The sequence below is a fragment of the Cricetulus griseus genome, chromosome 3 (genome assembly GCF_003668045.3).
Source record: "Cricetulus griseus strain 17A/GY chromosome 3, alternate assembly CriGri-PICRH-1.0, whole genome shotgun sequence".
Taxonomy (NCBI): Eukaryota; Metazoa; Chordata; class Mammalia; order Rodentia; family Cricetidae; genus Cricetulus; species Cricetulus griseus.
In genome coordinates, this window is record NC_048596.1 from 183,116,863 (window position 1) to 183,134,456 (window position 17,594).

General features: G+C 41.8%; 1 protein-coding gene across 1 annotated transcript in view; it reads left to right on the forward strand.

The window, feature by feature from the left end:
* Tango6 (transport and golgi organization 6 homolog) overlaps positions 1 to 17,594 on the forward strand; it is a 173,700-nt gene that overhangs the window by 124,404 nt on the left and 31,702 nt on the right. Inside the window, exon 16 of the mRNA XM_027405927.2 lies at positions 6,696 to 6,847. Within this exon, the coding sequence (XP_027261728.1) occupies positions 6,696 to 6,847 (152 nt within the window). The remainder of the gene's footprint in view (positions 1 to 6,695; positions 6,848 to 17,594) is intronic.

Here is a 17,594-nt window from a genome sequence, read left to right on the forward strand (position 1 = left end):
TTGCTAATTCCTGAACTAAGGGGCATCAGGTTGAGGAAAAGAACTTCCTTTTTGCAGTTAGTGACTTAGTGATGTGAAACACATGTGTTTTTGACTATTTTACACCATTAGATGGGCAAGTTCAATGCAGGGTTAACTCTTCTCCGCTTTCTTTTTGCTATGTACTTAATTTTTCACCTACAAAAGTAATTACTTTTTATGAAGTTGCTTAAATTCCTCCCTAATTTCCTTGGACATGCAGCTGTTTGATTCTTAGTGAGGTGATTGCTGACTTTCTGGGAAGAAGGGGAACTGCAGATAGCCAGGTGTTGTTAATCATTTCCTGAAGTAAAGGCCCATAGAGCTAGACTGTGACAGATGGGCTGTGACAGAAGCTACCCAGGATTTGCTGTATTCACCTCCCTGAGCTGTTTAGACATACCCCAGGGAAAGATGGCACCTCTCCAGCTTCCCAGGTATCTCTAGTCTGTAGCCAGTGTCTGTGGGGAGTATTTCTGAAAGTAAGGGTGGGAAATGCACTCTCCATAAAGCTATAAGACATGCATATTGTTAAGGAGACAAAGATAATAGTGGATGTTTGCCTGTGTTGGGGGCATTTGTGTACCATTGTCCAGACAAAAGGTTTGGAAAGGTCTTAGAGATGGTGACTCAAATAAGGTTCAGTTGAAGGGAGCATCCAGGTGAAGGGATGGAAAGGAAGGAAAACCCCTCTGGATGGGGGTAAGTGTGCTGTTGGTGTGAAGCAGACACCAAGGAAAAACAGTGGGTGTCTTTGGGCCCCAATTTTATTTTACAATTAAATGAGTTGGAATATACCTATGAAATACACCCCAGCATATAACCTATCCTCCTAAGCTGCTAATGGAAATAGTGGGGTTTTGTTTTGTCTTTTTAAGTAAATTAGTAGGTGTCTAAAGATTACTTAGTTTTTTTGGAAAGTGTGTGTGTGTGTGTGTGTGTGTGTGTGTGTGTGTGAGAGAGAGAGAGAGAGAGAGAGAGAGAGAGAGAGAGAGAGAGAGAGAGAGAGAGAGAGAGAGATGTGCAAATGTAAGAATCATGCTAGATACCAAGATGTTGGCTCTGTTAAATTTTTCCTTAAAAAAGGGAAAATTACTGAGTTTAATTTCTTTTTTTAAATTTCTTTGTTTGTTTGTTTTTTGTTTTTGTTTTTTCGAGACAGGGTTTCTCTGTATTGCTTTGGAGCCTGTCCTGGAACTTGCTCTGTAGACCAGGTTGGCTTCGAACTCACAGAGATCAGCCTGCCTCTGCCTCCCAAGTGCTGGGATTAAAGGCATGTGCCAGCAACACCCAGCTTTAATTTTTCTTTTATGGGACATTGGTTTAGGTAACTTGGAAGCCACTTTACTAATAAGTGTTGGAGTCAAGATACAATACATTTTAAGAGTCTGGAGAGGTGGCTTGGTGTATAAGAGTGCTTGCTGTTCTTGAAGAGGACACAAATTCAGTTTCTAGCACTCACACGGGTGGGTCACAACCACGAGTAACTCCTGGGGATCTAGCCACTCTTCTGGACTTCGAGGTGCATATAGGTATACACAGACACTCATATACATATAATTTTAAAACAGTAAAACTAAACCTTTAAAAAATAATGTAAAAATGTTAAGTTCCTTAGTTTTGACAATTTACTTTTCTGGGTTTTGTATTGTTAGCTGTAAAACTGACACAGATGTACTCTAAGAAGCGTTTAGTTTGACATCGTGTCAGTCAGAATGGTTTTGGCTGCAGGTAATAAAAATTACCATCAATAGTTTTCATAAGGAGTCAGTTTCCACCTATGACACAAAGTCTAGCTGGGTAATTCCTCAGCTCAGTGAAATCATCTAAGGCCAGGTTTCTTTCATCTTTCTGCTCTGCCACCTTTACTTTTTAGGCCTTATCCCTTAGTGTCTTGTGTCTTCAAGACAATATAGTTCAAATGTCCTTGTATGCATTTTCTGCCTTTCAAAAGGCTTTCCTTCACACCTTATTGTCCAGAACTGATCATATGCCCTTGTCTAAGCCAGTTAACACAGAGCTGTGCCCACCATCATTCACCCAAACCAATGGAGACTGCATGGAGTCACAAAGGAAGGGGGTGAAAACTGGATACCTGGACAAAATTAGAGTGCTATTTCCAAGAAAGAATGGAAGCAAATCAGCAAAATACACACAACAACATTGGACACATTAAAATGTCCAAATTAAGAATGCCTAATATAGATTCTTTTTTGTTTTGTTTTTTGTTTGTTTGTTTGAGACAGGGTTTCTCTATGTAGCCCTGGCTGTCCTGGAACTTACTCTGTAGACCAGGCTGGCCTCCAACTTACAGAGATCATCCACTTACCTCTGCCTCCCGAGTGGTGGGATCAAAGGTGTGCATCACCACTGCCCAGTTGAAAGCTGGGTTCTTAGATTGTGAGCGTTCATTTTGTCCTCCATAGAAACCTGGTCATGGTCAATTCTACCTAAAGACTGGGATACAAGCAGTCTTGAGACCCCAGTCACATGGCATGGTAGGAACAAGGGAGAGAAAAGATTAGTGAGCACCAACTAGAGCCCCAGAAAGTCCCATACTAAGACCAAATTTGAGCAGAAGTTTGACAGATCCAGTGTACATGAAACAAGGTGGCAAGTGGTCAGAGCAAGCTGACTGGGTACAGTGCAGAGTCTTGAGGTGCTAACCCACAGAGACTTCTGGTTCTGAGGTATAGGTGGTGGTGGGTTGGTGGAGAGTGCAGTTGGTTGCTCATTTGGAAAGGAATTGGGAAACTTAGGTAAGGGTAGTGGTTTATGTAAGTCAAAGGCTATGCTATAGTTTTTGTTAATGTACTGAGAGTGTACTTGACTTCTATGAATGTAATATGAGTATTACTTATCATTCTGTTACTGTAGTTGAATGGTAGGAGTATGGCTTTTGTAGTTCACGCTCTTCTTCATTTTCCCCCTCTATCCTCATGTGGCTTTTCCATCAAGTATGTTCATCTGAGAGCTTTGGATGAGCACTTACCCTGGCTCTCAACAACCCCTCTTCTCTATTGTTCTTCATAGGATTGGTTTCTGCTGGAAATTTTATTTAGGGTTTATTATATTTTTAAGATTTTAATTGTATTTTTAATTATGTAGGTATGTGCATAAGAGTGCAGGTGCCCACAGTGGCCAGAAGAAGGTGTTAGACCCCCCCTTGAAGTGGAATTAATGGCAGTTGTGAGCTACCTGATGTGGGTGCTGGGACCTGAACCCAGGTCCTTTAGAAGAGTGGTACATACTTTTAACCACTGGGCCATCTCTCCAGCCCTGATCATGCTATATTATTTAAGAGCATAATTATGATATGGTTGGTATGCACTTAAGATTTGCTGCATCAGGGCTGGGAATGTGGGTGAGTGCTTGCCTAGCATGTGTGAGGCCTTAGTTCAATTATCAATACTCCCTCTGCCCACCCATCCTCCCCCCAAAAAGATTTGCTGGTTAAATTGATGAGACACTCCTTAGTATTCTTTCAATTTTTCTCTAAATTTTTGTTCCTTGTTTTATTGGATAATGAGAGCTAGGTTCTGTTTTCCTTTTTTTGACTTAGCTACCAAGATTACTAAACTAAATTTTGAATTCATTTGCAATAACTATGCTTAGCATGAGATGTCTGCAGTCCTCACTTACTATGGAACTGTAAAGTATTTATTTTAGGGCTGCAGATGTAGCTCAGTTGTAGGAAAGTTGCTGAGCATGCACAAAGCCCTGGGCTTGATCTCCAGCACCACGTAAAGCTGGGCATGGTAATACATTTCTGTAATTCTAGTACTTGGGAGGAAGATCCAGGAGGATCAGAAGTTCAAGGTCATTCTCAACTATTTAGGGAGTTTGAAGCCAGCCTGGGCTATAACCTGTCTCAAAAAAATATTTAATGAAGCCTGATTTCAGTGTTATATATTGTCATCTATCTCAAATCCTTATTGTAACGAATGAACAAGGAATAATAGTGAGTGAACTGAGTAATGAGTAACAGAGGGAAAAGTCATACCAGGAACACCATGCTGGGGTTGAGTGAAATGATACTGGCTCTGGGTTGGAAAGATGGTTAACAGTGGTTAAGAGCACTGGCTGCTCTTCCAGAGGACCTGAGTTCAATTCCTAAAACCCACGTGGTTTAACCATCTGTAACTCTAGCTCCAGAGGATCTGGGGTCCTCTTCTGGCCTCCATGCACATGGTGCGCAGACATCCATGCAGGCAAAACACTCTTACAAATAAAGTAAAATAAAGCTGTTGCTGCTGCTGCTGCTGCTGCTGCTGGTGGTGGTGGTGGTGGTGAGAGTGATGATGATGGTGGTGGTGATGATGTTTCTGTTCTTAGTAGAAAAGAAACCAAGTCAAATTACTACCAGAGCATCTCCATGGCACTATGTGGTCAGTTTTTCTTTCTGTTTTGTTTTCAGTTAGGCACTGAGTGTCATGAAGGGACTGTTTTTGTAAATGTAATTGATCTCGGTACCCAAGATAGTGCCTATAATATGCTTAATAAATAATATGCTTAATAAATGTTTTATAAATTAACAAATTAGGTTGGGGATGTAACTTCATGGTAAAGAACATGCCTAAAATGCACAAGGCTCTGAGTTTGAAAAAATTAAGGGATCACGTATGGTGGCAGACCTCTGTACTCCCAGCACTTGGCAGGTGGAGGAAGAAGGATCAGGAGGTCAAGACCAGTCTTTGCTATATGGCAAGATTGAGACCAGCCTGGACTATGTGAGACTGTCTTAAAAAACCAAAATTAATAATAATAATTATAATGGGCTAGAAAGATGGCTCTGTGGTTAAGAGTGCCTGCTTCTCTTCTAGCCAGCCTAAGTTGAGTTCCCAGCACCCACAGCAGGTGGTTCACAACCACCTGTAACTCCAGCTCCAGGGGATCTTCTGGCCTAATACATGGCATGCATATATACATACACATGATTTTTTAAATTTAAATATTAAAAACAATAATAAACTAAGCTGGGCATGGTGGCTGACATCTGTAAAAAACTCGGGGCACTGCTATTACTTTGAAGCCAGCCTGGGCTACATCATGAGTTCCAGACCAACCTAAACTACAGTAAAACCTTATCTACAGTAGTAATAACAATAAACTAGTAATCAATTAACTTAGCATGTATTTTCTTTACTATTTATTTTGATTTTAAGTTTCTGAATTATTAACCACTGGTTTGGTTCTCATATGCTCACTCTGTCTAGCCTACAATTTCTCTCCCTTCTGTATTTCCAAACTTCTTTTATTTTCTTGTGCCTTCCTTCTTGACAAACAACCTACTTCCTTTAACTACACAAACTCATACAACAGGACGTAGGAAATTTGCCCCCTCTTCTTTCCTGGGACTCTTAGGTCTCGTTTCCCTCTAACTAAACTAAATGACTCACAAACCCACAGATTTATAACCAGAAGAATCATCTTGTCTTACTGGCTCATATCTACTCTATCCAAAGAAGGGAAGTGTATTGCCCAAGGCCACACTATTAATTGGAGCAGAGACCAAACTAGAACCCAACTCTGGATCTATATTATACTTTGCAAAATGAGCCAACCCCTCCTTTACTCCAGAGAAGCAAAGTACTATGAGAAAAGCGGAAGAGTATACCTTCTTTCTAATTGCAAATATCTTAAATGCAATATATTTGTAGGACTTAAATGTCAAACAGCCTAAGTTTGACCTCAGCCATGTTTATTCTCTTTATTCTTTGAACAACTATTTTTTAAGGTCTCATGTGTCCCGACTGGCCTTGAACTTGCTATGTAGTTGAGGCTCAACTTGAACTTTTGACCTTCCTGCCTCTTCTAAGAGCTAGGATTACAGGTCTCCACCACACTGAGTTTAAGACAATGCTAGGGATTCAACCCAGGGCTATACATGCTAGGCACACATTTTACCAGCTGAGCTCCATCCCCAGCCCTGAGTATGTTCTGTTTTTCTATGCTGAAAATAGACTGTGGCTGAGTCATCACTGAGTCCCTGTTGGTGTTAACAGGACAGTGTAGGGAGATATCCCAGGTACCTGTAGCATTAGCCACACCTGTTTGGTCGTGGTCACAGGTGCATAGTAGGCAGGTGGGATAAAAGGCTGGGGACAGGGACACAGGCTCTCTTTAGGGTTCCTGTCAGGTCTCGGAAGGCTGCAGAGGCTAACCTGGGTTACCAGCTTCTCTTGTGAGTAATTTCCCATAATAAATAACCAACTATACCCTTTATCCAGTGTGCGGTTCAATTTCCTTTTCAGGATAGAGTAAGACATAGACCCTCATGGAGTGTATTAGGACCACAGTTGTCAGCACTTGTCTGTTTGTACCTGCCATCTAAACTTCTTAAAGGCTAAGAAGGATGGTGCTTTATTAATTTTTATATCTAAAAAACATTAACATATCTAACAGAGAGAAGTCTCAGTGTATAGCCCAGTCTGCCTTAAAGCTGACTGTGGAATTCAAGCTGATTTTGAACATGAGAACTTTCTTTAGCCTCCCAAGTGCTGTACTACAGGTGTGAGCCACCATGCCCAGCTCGGCGAGTGACTTTTTAGTGGTTATATATGTCCACTGGAAAGTAAGGCATCATGTAGTTTGCCATGGTTATATCTCTAGTCCTTCACTAAAGAGCTGAAATGTTAAAGGTTTTTTTTGTTTGTTTGTTTGTTTGTTTCCTACAGGGGACATGGTCTCAAAATACCGGGAACCATTGATCCATACATTCCTGCGGGGAGTGAAAGATCCAGATGCTACACACAGGGCCAGCAGCTTAGCCAACCTGGGAGAGCTGTGCCAGCGCCTGGACTTCCTTCTGGGCCCCGTGGTTCATGAGGTTTGTATGCTGACTCTGTCTCCCAGAATTTGTTTGACTGCGACTGTGATAAAGTGTGGGATCTTGAGTCAGGAGATAGATAGATCTGTAGTCTTGTTCTATATGCTGCTGCCTCCCTCTGAGACTGGACCAGACAGTCATTTAACCTCTCTAGGCTGTCCTAGCATACCCCCCCTCCTCAATTTAGTTCAGTTTTGAATTTTATTTATTTTTAAATAGTATACAGAGTAATGGGTTTCATTATGAGGTTTTGCATACTCTGCTGTTGTTATTCCACTGCCCCTACCCCTCTCCCCAAGCCCCTTCCTCCCTCATTCACCCCTGTACTTGCTTATCCTGTGTGTCTATTGCTCCCTCCTTTTTTCTTCTATTTTTTCCTCTTCTGAACCTTCCCCAAGACCTTCTTTTTTACCTTTCATGGCCCCTCTTCTAGTTTCATGATTTCTACACACGTGCACACACAGACAGAGGGAAATGTACATGCGTGTGTGCGCACACATGAACATGCACACACACATACATGGACACATATATAAAAATAAAATATCTCATCAAACATGTGAGAGGAAACATGCAGTATTTGTCTTTTTAAATGTGAGATACTTCTAAAATAGTAATTTTCAGTTCAGCTCATTTTTTTACAAATGTTATGATTTCATCTTTCAATAATTTATTTACTTTTATTTCATTTGCACTGATATTTCACCTGCATGTATGTCTATCTGTGTGAAGGTGCCAGTTGTATAGCTGCCTTGTGGGTGCTGGGAATTAAACCCAAGTCTTCCCCTGGGGGCACCTGTCCCTGAAAAGTCTTCAGTTCCTGTTCTAGACCTGAGTGTTCACTCACTGTCCAGACTCTAGGTGGGGAGAGTTAACACCAGTTTGAGCTACAGTGGGAACTCCAGGCCTCTTTGGGTTTGAATGAGGACACCTGAGGCCTGATCCTGGTCAGTCTCAGCTAAGAGTTAAACATCTTGAGTTGTTAGTGTATGGTGTCTGCAACATGACCATGCATGTGGGGGCTGAACCCCCCCTCCCCCAGTCCCCAGGATGTTCAGTTGGCAATTTTGGTTTTGCTAATTAAAGTTCAATAAAGTCTTGTTCTCATGGCAAAATAAATAAATAAATAAATAAATAAATAAATAAATAAACAAACCCAAGTCTTCTGGAAGAGCAGTCAGTGTTCTTAACTGCTGAGCCATCTCTCCAGCCTGATTTCTCTTTCTTTTCTTTCTTTTCTTATTGTATGTATATAACACATTCTCTCTCTCTCTCTCTCTCTCTCTCTCTCTCTCTCTCTCTCTCTCTCTCTCGTTTTTTTAAGACAGGGTCTAGGTCTCTTTGTAGTCTAGGCTGTCCTGGAACTTGCTCTGTAGATCAGGCTGACCTTGAACTCAGAGATTTACCTGCTCTGCCTCCGCCTCCCCAGTGCTGGGACATCTAGACTGTGTCTGCTTCCTAGCTGTATGGGAGGACTTAGAGTCCTTTGGGGATCGTATCAATTATTGATTTTTTATTAATGTATATGTTTGATGTAATGACTTTTTGCCTTTAATTTCCCTATTTGTTTCATATGTATATTGAAAGATGTCTTCCAGATTGAGCATCCCTCGAAAATCCAAAATGTTAATACCCTTTTGGAGGTGGTGGCACACGCCTTTAATCCCAGCACTTGAGAAGCAGAAGCAGGTAGATCTCTGGGAGTTTGAGGCCAACCTGGTCTACAGAGTGAGTTCCAGGACAGCCAAAGCTGTTAAACAGAGAAACCCTGACTCAAAAAACCAAAAAATAAAAATAAATGAATAAAAACCCAACCAAAACAATGTCACAACTAGAAATGTTTCTATACTATGAAACTTGGTACAATGCATAAAATTACATAAAATGTTATATAGAGCAGGTGATGGTGGCTCACGCCTTTAATCCCAGCACTCAAAAATCAAAAGTAGGAGAATCACTAAGTTTAAAGTCAACCTGGTCTACAGAGCAGGTTTCAGGACAGCCAGGTTACACAGAGAAATCCATGGGGGTGGGGTGGGGGGGGTTGTATAGAATTACTTACTGGCCAGGTATCTAAAATTTATATGAAATTTTAAGGAAATTTCATATTTGGATAACATGTTATATATATGCAAATTTTCCACAAAACTGAACCCCAAAACAGTTTGGTCCCAAGTATTTCAGAAGAGAAGCATGAAATCTTTTGTTAGAATGAAATCTGTCTCCAGTTCTAAGTTCCTCACCCTTGTTTAAAAACAATTAAGAAATTGTTATAAAGATTCTGATGCAGTTGAGGAAGGTAGACTAGACTGACCTTTTCTTCATTCTCTGGATCAACTGTGAGTCATTTCTTTTTTTCTTTTTTCTTTTTGTTTTTGTTTGCTTGTTTGTTTGTTTTGTTTTTTTGAGACAGGATTTCTCTGTGTAGTCCTGGTTATCCTGGAACTGATTCTATAGACCAGGCTGGTCTCGAACTCACAGAGATCCACTGCCTCTGCCTCCCTGGTGCTGGGATTAAAGGCGAGCGCCACCAATGCCCGACCATAGTTACTTTTTTTGTGATGAAAAAATACCTGACAAAGCAACTGAGGGAGGGTTTGTTCTGGCTCACAGTTCAAGGTTAACATGGTAAAGGAGTCACTGCAGCAGGAGTATGAGGTAGCTGCAGTCAAGAAAGCAAAGAGAGAGTGCTCACGCTCAGCTTGCTTTTATTGTCTGTTTTCCTTCAGTCTGGGACCTCATCCAGAGAAATGGCACCACCCACATGTAGGTCCTCTCACCTCAGTGAAGCTAATCTAGAAAATCCCTCACAGAGAGGCCCAGAGTTTTGTTTCCATGGTGATTCTAAATCACCTCAAGTTGACAGTCATGATTAGCCATCATGCCAGGTAGGTGGGGAGGTGATATTTGAATATTGTAAGCATTATGTTTTTCTTTATTTACACTTTTCACTAAAGAAGGTCTTGATCATTTGGAGTAGGCTGAGGGAGATGAGCAGTGAAGCAATGAAATCTCAAAACTCACCCCCAGTGACACACTTCCTCCATCAAGGCCACACATACTCTGACAAGGCCACATCTCCATAGTGCCACTCCCTATGAACCTGTGGGGGCCATTTTCATTCAAACCCCACACATGGCTAGGCAGCTTCTCTCTGGATCTGATGCATGAACATAGGATACTGCCCCACTTCTAAAGACCTGTACTTTTGGACTACATTTATTTCCAAACTTTTCATGATTATTAATAAGATGCAAACATAAAAAGGGGAGACAAAGTCATTGTCATCATTGTTATCCTGCTCCTGCTCTTCCTGAGAACCAAATCCAGGGCTTTGAATATACCTAGCCAGACATTCTCCTACTGAGCTACATCCCCAAAGCCCAGACCGTTCTTCACTCACTTTCTCATACCCTCTAGTATCTAAAGTTCTTGGTATGTAGTAGGTGCTGTGTTATCTGATTGATGGCAAAGGCAGATGATGCTAAGGCTATCTGAAAAGACTAGTTCTACATGTTTGAAAGATAGTCATAATTGCAAGCACTTAATGCCTTACATATGTCAATGGATCTAGTGCTAACAGAAGAAGCTGAGGCATGGAAAGACTAAGTAAGTTGCCAAGGTATGAAGGTAGCACGTGGCAAGACAGGGATTTGAATGTGGGTAGTTAGTCTCAGGATTCACTCTCTTTACCATGTTTTCTGTATTGTCCCATGATGTTTTCAGCTCATTTAGAAGATTGCCTTTGTGTCTTGAAACTAAAGTGTATTGACATTTTCGGAAAGCTGCAGGCAGGAAGGATCATGCAGCTCTTGCTTTAATGGGGCCTGATTTTGGCAGAAAAACTTTAGACAGCAATATATTCTCTCTGATTTGAAAAACTAGGTGTTTCCCTCCCATATAATTTCTGCCTTCTCCTCTTAAATGTTCTTATGTAGCATCCCACACTTGCCTTGTCATCAGTGCCAAACCAGGTACCTTTGGTGGACTACAAGTTTGAACATGCTTGGAGACCTGCCAGCTTTAGTGTTTTCATCCATTGAGCTCTTCTGTAGTCAAACTATTTTAGACCATTTACATGGAAAGAGTAGAGGATCTTTGATGTGTGTGTGTGGGGGGGTGAGTGTGATGGGGATTGAACCCAGAACCTTTCGTATGCTAGGCAAGTATTCTCCCACTGAGCTGTATTCCCAGCCCTTGGTTTTTGAGACTGCCTCAACTTGGATTACAGGTATGCTCCACTCTGATGACTAATCTTCATTGTCAACCTGATAGGATTTAGAGCCTCCTAGAGATATACCTCTGTTTATGTCTATAAGGGTGTTTCTACAAGATTTAGCTTAGAAGGGAAGAGCTACTGTGAATGTCTCCACACTCTCCCATGGCTGAATAAAAAAGAGGAAAAGGAGAAAACAAGCTGAGTGCCAGCACCCATGTGTGTCTGCTTCCTGACTGCGGAGGTAACATGACCTTGTGTCTTCTGCCATGCCTTCTTGCTATGATGGACTGCAGCCTTTCTCACACTGTGGGCCAAAGTAAATCCTCCTTCCTTCCCTAAGGTTGTTTTTGTTAAGTATTTTTTCACAGCAAGAGAAATTACTAATACAGAAAGTTGATACCAAGAAGTGGGGCCTTTGCTGTAATAAACCTGACCATGTTGGACTGCTCACATAGGGAAGTGCTTTCCAAGGTTCAGCTGCCAAGGTCACACAGAGGCCACTACAACTGGAATAGAAGGGGCATTCTGGGTGTCAGGCTGGCAGCAGCACTTGATGACATCATCCACATGTGCTGATTTTGCAGTCATGCAAAATGCAAGTTACCATTCATGGGGGGATGCAACAAGGTTTCAGAAAGTCACTGAAACTAAGCAGTGTGTGGCAGGGTTGGATTCTCCGCAGGGAAGACAGACCCTTGCAAAAATTGTGACAGGGAATTCTAAGTTGAAATGGAAACCCATGATGTTGGAGATACCAGGATCATGGGATATTCACCAAGGAAAGCTTCAGGCTCAGAGTAGAATCAGTTCAAGAGAGAGGATATGTGTGTTGCATGTGATAGGACTGAGGGGTGGGGGCTTTGGAGCCCACATGATATCACGAGGGGTCCCAAGATGCCAGATGAGAAACTAGGGTTTAGTTTCATTCTGATAGGTCTCAGGTTTGCTTGTCTAGTCTTCTCTGGATATCCCCTCATTCTTCCCTATAAGAATGTAAATGTTTCATCTATGTTGTTACATTTTATAAATATGGTTCTTGCTTTTTGTTTTGTGGGGCTCACAGTTAAGAGATTGTCTTTTGTCTTACATGAGACTTTGAATTTGGATAATGTTAGAACTGTTAAGACTTTAGAGACTCTTGGAGTGAATTGACTATACTTTGCATTATGAGATAGCTATGATCCTTTGAGGACAAAAGGTGGAATATTGTGACTTAAAAGTGATGTGTTAGCTGGGAATGGAGGGCACAATGCCTTTTATCCCAACACTGAGGAGGCAGAGGCAGGCAGATCTCTGTTGACCAAGGTAAATTTGAAGTTAATCTTCATTGTCAACTTGATGGGGTTTATAATCCCTTATAGATACAGCCAGAGGTATCAATGGGGTTGTTTCTAGAGAGATTTAAGGGAAGACTTGCTCTTAATGTGAGTGGTCCATTCTGGGATAGAGCTCCAGACTGAATAAAAAGAGAAAAAGGAGAAAATAAGCTGAACGTCCATATCCATCTCTTTACTTCCTGACTGCAGATGCAATGTAGCCAGATGCCTCATGTTCTTGTCTCCATACCTTCCCACAAGGAGAGACTATATTCCTTCTTAAGCCATGTGCCAAAATGAATCTTTATTCCCTACATTGTTTCTGGAAAGTAATTGGTCTGAACAATAAAAGAGATAACTAATTCCTGTGTGTGGTGGGAGGGAAGGGCTATTTCAAGACAGGGTTTCTCTGTGTATCCCTGGCTGTCCTAGAACTCACTCTGTAGACCAGGCTGGTCTTGAATTGTCTGCCTCTGTCTCCTGAGTTCTGGGATTAAAGTTGTGTGCTGCCACCACCCAGCAGCTACCAATTCTTTAGTAGGCCTTCATTTTGTTTAGTCATTCAGTAGATATGTTTTGAACACACGCTCTGTACCAGTTGGGCCTACAGCCACACCATGTACTGGATGATGAGAACCAGCTCTGAGCACAGGAAACATCTCTGTCCTCATGGACCTAACATTCTGGAGACAGGAAGCACACGGTAGATAAATAAATAAATATTTCATGTCACAATGGTAAGTCACTAGGAAGTTACACCTAGTGAGAAAAGAAGCAGTTGTTGTTGAACACAAATGAGATAGACAGCAAAGTTTTCTGTTGAGTGACATTTGAACAAACATGTAAGGAAAGAGGTGATCCATGTACCTAGAGGATAACATTCCAGGTGGGTTGTGGTTGGAAAGGGGAGAGTAAGAGAAAGAACAGTAGGAGCCAGCATTGGAAAGGTAGAAGCCAGTTCATAGAGCTTGCAAAGTCTTTGGGCTTTTTCCTTGTGTGAGATGAGAAGACAGAGCAGAAGAAATGCCATGGTCTAATTTATTCCAGTTCACTGTGACATCTTGATTAGCGTTCTTTATCATCTAATGAAGGCTTCTGAAGTCTGATGTCTGAGAGGTACCCAGCCTTTAGTGCTGATAGAGAAGGAACTTAACTTGAAGAGACTGTTCTGCAGCCTGACATGTCCCTCCACAATTCTCCTGCCTGAGCACTGGTCATGTGCTAGGAACATTAAAGAACCTGGATAAAAAACTTTCTTCAAGAAATTTCGCTGGGTGGTGGTGGCACACACCTTTAATCCCATCACTCAGGAGGCAGAGGCAGGCGGATCTCTGTGAGTCCAAGACCAGCCTGGTCTACAAGAGCGAGTTCCAGGACAGCCTTCAAAGCCACAGAGGAACCCTGTCTCGAAAAACCAAAAAAAAAAAAAAAAGAAAGAAAGAAAGAAAGAAATCTCAGTAGAGTCTACAATGGACAGGACAAGATGGTTCAGTAGACCAAGCACAGGGCTCACATAGAGCTGGTACCCTGTGTTAGAGAAATCACACTGTTAAGTATTAGGAAGGCTGAGAAAGAACAGATCCATGATCTACTTTGTTCAAAAGTTGAACTAGCCATCAAAGCCTCCTCTAATGCTCTTTGCTGTGGGGATATTTGCTCCTCTAGCTGTGGCATCTGAAGAGAGCTGTCCTAATTTGTCAGTGGTCCAGATTTGGGAACACTCTGTATTTTATATGGTGTAGGCTGGCAGAGAGGAAAAGAAAGTATAGATAGGTTCAGGTCTTCTACTGTCTTCATTCTTGGAATTCAAGTTTTTCTTCTTTGTTGATATCAAGATTTAGCCTGTTGAGAGTACATTATCATTTTTTCCACAACTTCTTGTTCATGTTAAGCACTGTGTTGCTTGAAACCAAATCTTGATAGGCTTTCATCTTTATCACTGTGTGAAGTAATGTGATTTAAGTCACTACAGGAAGAGGCCTGTCCTCAATCCAGCAAATAAGATGTGCCCCAGGTGACAAGACCATGGAACAGTCTACTTCAATGAATGCCCAAATTCCACATACTTAAGCTGTGAGGCCTGGTACAGAGTTACTGCTTGTATTAGTTACTTTTCTATTGCTGCAATAAAACATGACAAAGGCAACCTGTATATGAAGGTGTTTATTCAGGTTTGCTGTTCCAGAGGGCTAGAGTCCATGATAGTGGAGTGAAGGCATGATGGCAGAAACAAGAAGCTGAAGGTGCCCATCTTTCTTTTCCTTCTTTCCTTCCTTCCTTCCTTCCTTCCTTCCTTCCTTCCTTCCTTCCTTCCTTCCATCTTTTTTCTTCTTTGTTGAGACAGTGTCTCTCTATGTTGCCCTGGCTTTCCTAGAACCCTCTTTGTAGACCAGGCTAGCCTCAAACTCACAGAGATCTGCCTCCTGAGTGCTCCACCACATCTGGCAAATCTCACTGTTTGAACCATAAGCATAAAATAAAGAAAGCAACCTAGGAATGGTGCAAGGTAAAAACTCAAAGCCTGCCTCCTTTGATGTACCCCTTCCAGTAAGGTCACCCTGCTAAGCTTCTCCAAACAGTGCTGTCAACTGGAGACCAAGTGTTCAAATGCCAAAATCTATGGGGACATTCTCATTCAAGCCACCACTTGCTCTGAGTTTATCGCAAGCTTTTCTACAAAGTACCTGAGAGGAGACTCAATTGATGCTTTGGTAACCTTGAAGAAGCTCAAGTAATCATCATGGTTTCTTTCCTGGTAGGTTAAATGAGTTAGCTGAGCTCATAACAACCAATGGTTTATAGTTCACCAGTGGACCTAGTCCCAGACACTTAGCATAGCAACTGAATTTTAACAAAGGAAGCTTTGGGGAAGGGAAGAAGAGACAGTTGAACATTGAGGTTATGTTGTCTTGATGCATACCTCGAATTCTTTCCTGGAAGTTTCCAAAGTCAGCTATTGGTAATCTTGCCATTTTGTTCTCTTTATTTATGTAGTCTCCTTAGCTGGTTGGGAGTGATGATTTTCCTTATTTCTGTGAATCCTATGAAATGTTTAGTTTCTTGAACTGGCTGCTAATGTTTCCAGAGCAGCCATCATCTTCTTTTCTGGATGGCTTTCAGAAGTGAATATGGCTTCCATGATTCTGCCTGTGAAGAGGAAGCCTTCAGCAGTATCATTTATCAGAATAGGTACATTGACCCTCAGGGCAAGTGTCACAAATTAATATAAAATGGATTTCTGTCCTGTGGGAGAATTTAGAAACAGAAACTGGGAATATTATACCAATTCATAAATTAGTAAAGACCTTACATCATGTCTGCAGTTCACCAAGGCTTTTAGAAATGGAAGGCAATGTTGATTGTGTCCTTGGAGTTGATGTGGGAGACTAGCCATGGAGTGGCTTGTTCAGGTTAGACAGATGGAAGGTGGCAGCCTTGCAGTCTCCCCACTTCTAGTGTTAGGCAGAAACCCATAGTACCAATATGCAGGAAAGCAGTGTATGAGCTTAGTACAAGTGCTTGACCTGAACAGGAACCTGTTCTGATGTTTAGATGGCATATCCAAGGCCATACAAAAAAATCCTACTGCCTTAAACAGCCATTCTATTTTGTAGGGTATGGCCCTGATGGCAGAGGTATTGAGGAAGGCTCATTGACCTCTTCTGATCTTAAGCCTCCTTATAATTGTTCTGAACTGCTACTTGCAATTGGTACATAAGCAGCAGACCATCCCAGAAACCCCTATAGGCGCACAGTTTTTCCACTGTACCTTCAAGATATCATAGGAATTGAAGAATTAACTTTGAAGAGAAAGCCCTTTTCTAGACAGGATTCTTCTTCCTGGATTTCCAAATTGTAGCTTAACTGTCAGAACCAGGCTTGCACTGAGAGCTGAGACACGGGGAGGTAGAACAGAGGAGGGAAAGGCAGGCACCAGTAGGGTTCTAAATGGAAAACCTTGCTCTCCCAAACTGGAATCATGAGCCCCAAGCTAAACCTTGAGAGGTACAGGCACCCAGGAGCCTCTGCTTGTAATGTTGCTTTGGTATGGCTTCCTATGTTATGAAACCACATAAGGAAGCTTTCATGTGTCTGGAAAGACTACAACCTAGCTCTAACTTGTTTCTCTGCCATCAGTTCCTACCTTGTAAATACTAAGCTTGAAAGTGGAGGTAGCTATTATATTGTTGCCTCTTTGGAGGTAACCCAAGGAATTCCTCAGGACTAAAATGCTTCTGCCGTTAATGCCAGGGGCATAGAAGCTGCCCCTGGTGGCCTTAGGGTTGGGGATTCCAGGCCCAAAGCAGAGAAGTACCTTCCTGGATCTTACTGAACAATAGTTCCCAGTGGGTTGCAGTTTCTCTGGGGTTTCTCTTGCCTTTCAAACTGCAAGTTTGTCTAATAGATGCACAATTTGATGGAATGCCAGCCCATCACAGATGCAATTATATTTCTGAACAAGCCTCCTTCTTCTAATCTCTCTGCCATCACTGATTAATTAGACACTTTGAACTCTGCCCAACTGTTTGAAAGCTGTGAAAAATACAACCTGCATAGTTAACATTTCTACACAAGCCTGTTTCCTCATTGTGTCTGTATTCCCCATCATTTGAACATAATAAGTATTTATCCATGTTTTCTAATACACGATCTGGCTATTTTCTTATCATGGCTAGAATTCCCTCCACTGCTGGCCAAGAAATACAAGCACACAATGAAAACCTAATAGCAAAACTAAGTGAGAAACCAATTGAATAATTTAGATATACTTGCAGCTTGTTATTGCTATGTGACACACAAAAGTCATGTTTTTCCTTTTAAGCCTTGCATGAATGCCTCAGAAAGGCTTCTTGTTTTTATTAATGGTGTCTCCTTACTTAAGTTTTAGAGTGTCTTTGTGCTTAGGAGCTGTGGTAGGATAGCTGGCTCAGGAATTAGAATCTACTCTCTCCCTCTCCCTCTCTCTCTCTCTCTCTCTCTCTCTCTCTCTCTCTCTCTCTCTCTTTCTCCCTCCCTCCCTCCCTTTTCCCTCCCTCCCTCTCTCCCTCCTCCCTTCCCTCCCTCTCTCCCCCTTCTCTCCTCTTCTTCTGTGTGGTGTGTACCAGTTTCAAACTCAGGTCCTCATGCTTTCACAGAGCCATCCCCAGCCCCACACTGTCTCATTTTTATTACATATAATTATTAGCTATATATATGGCACCATGTTTTATTT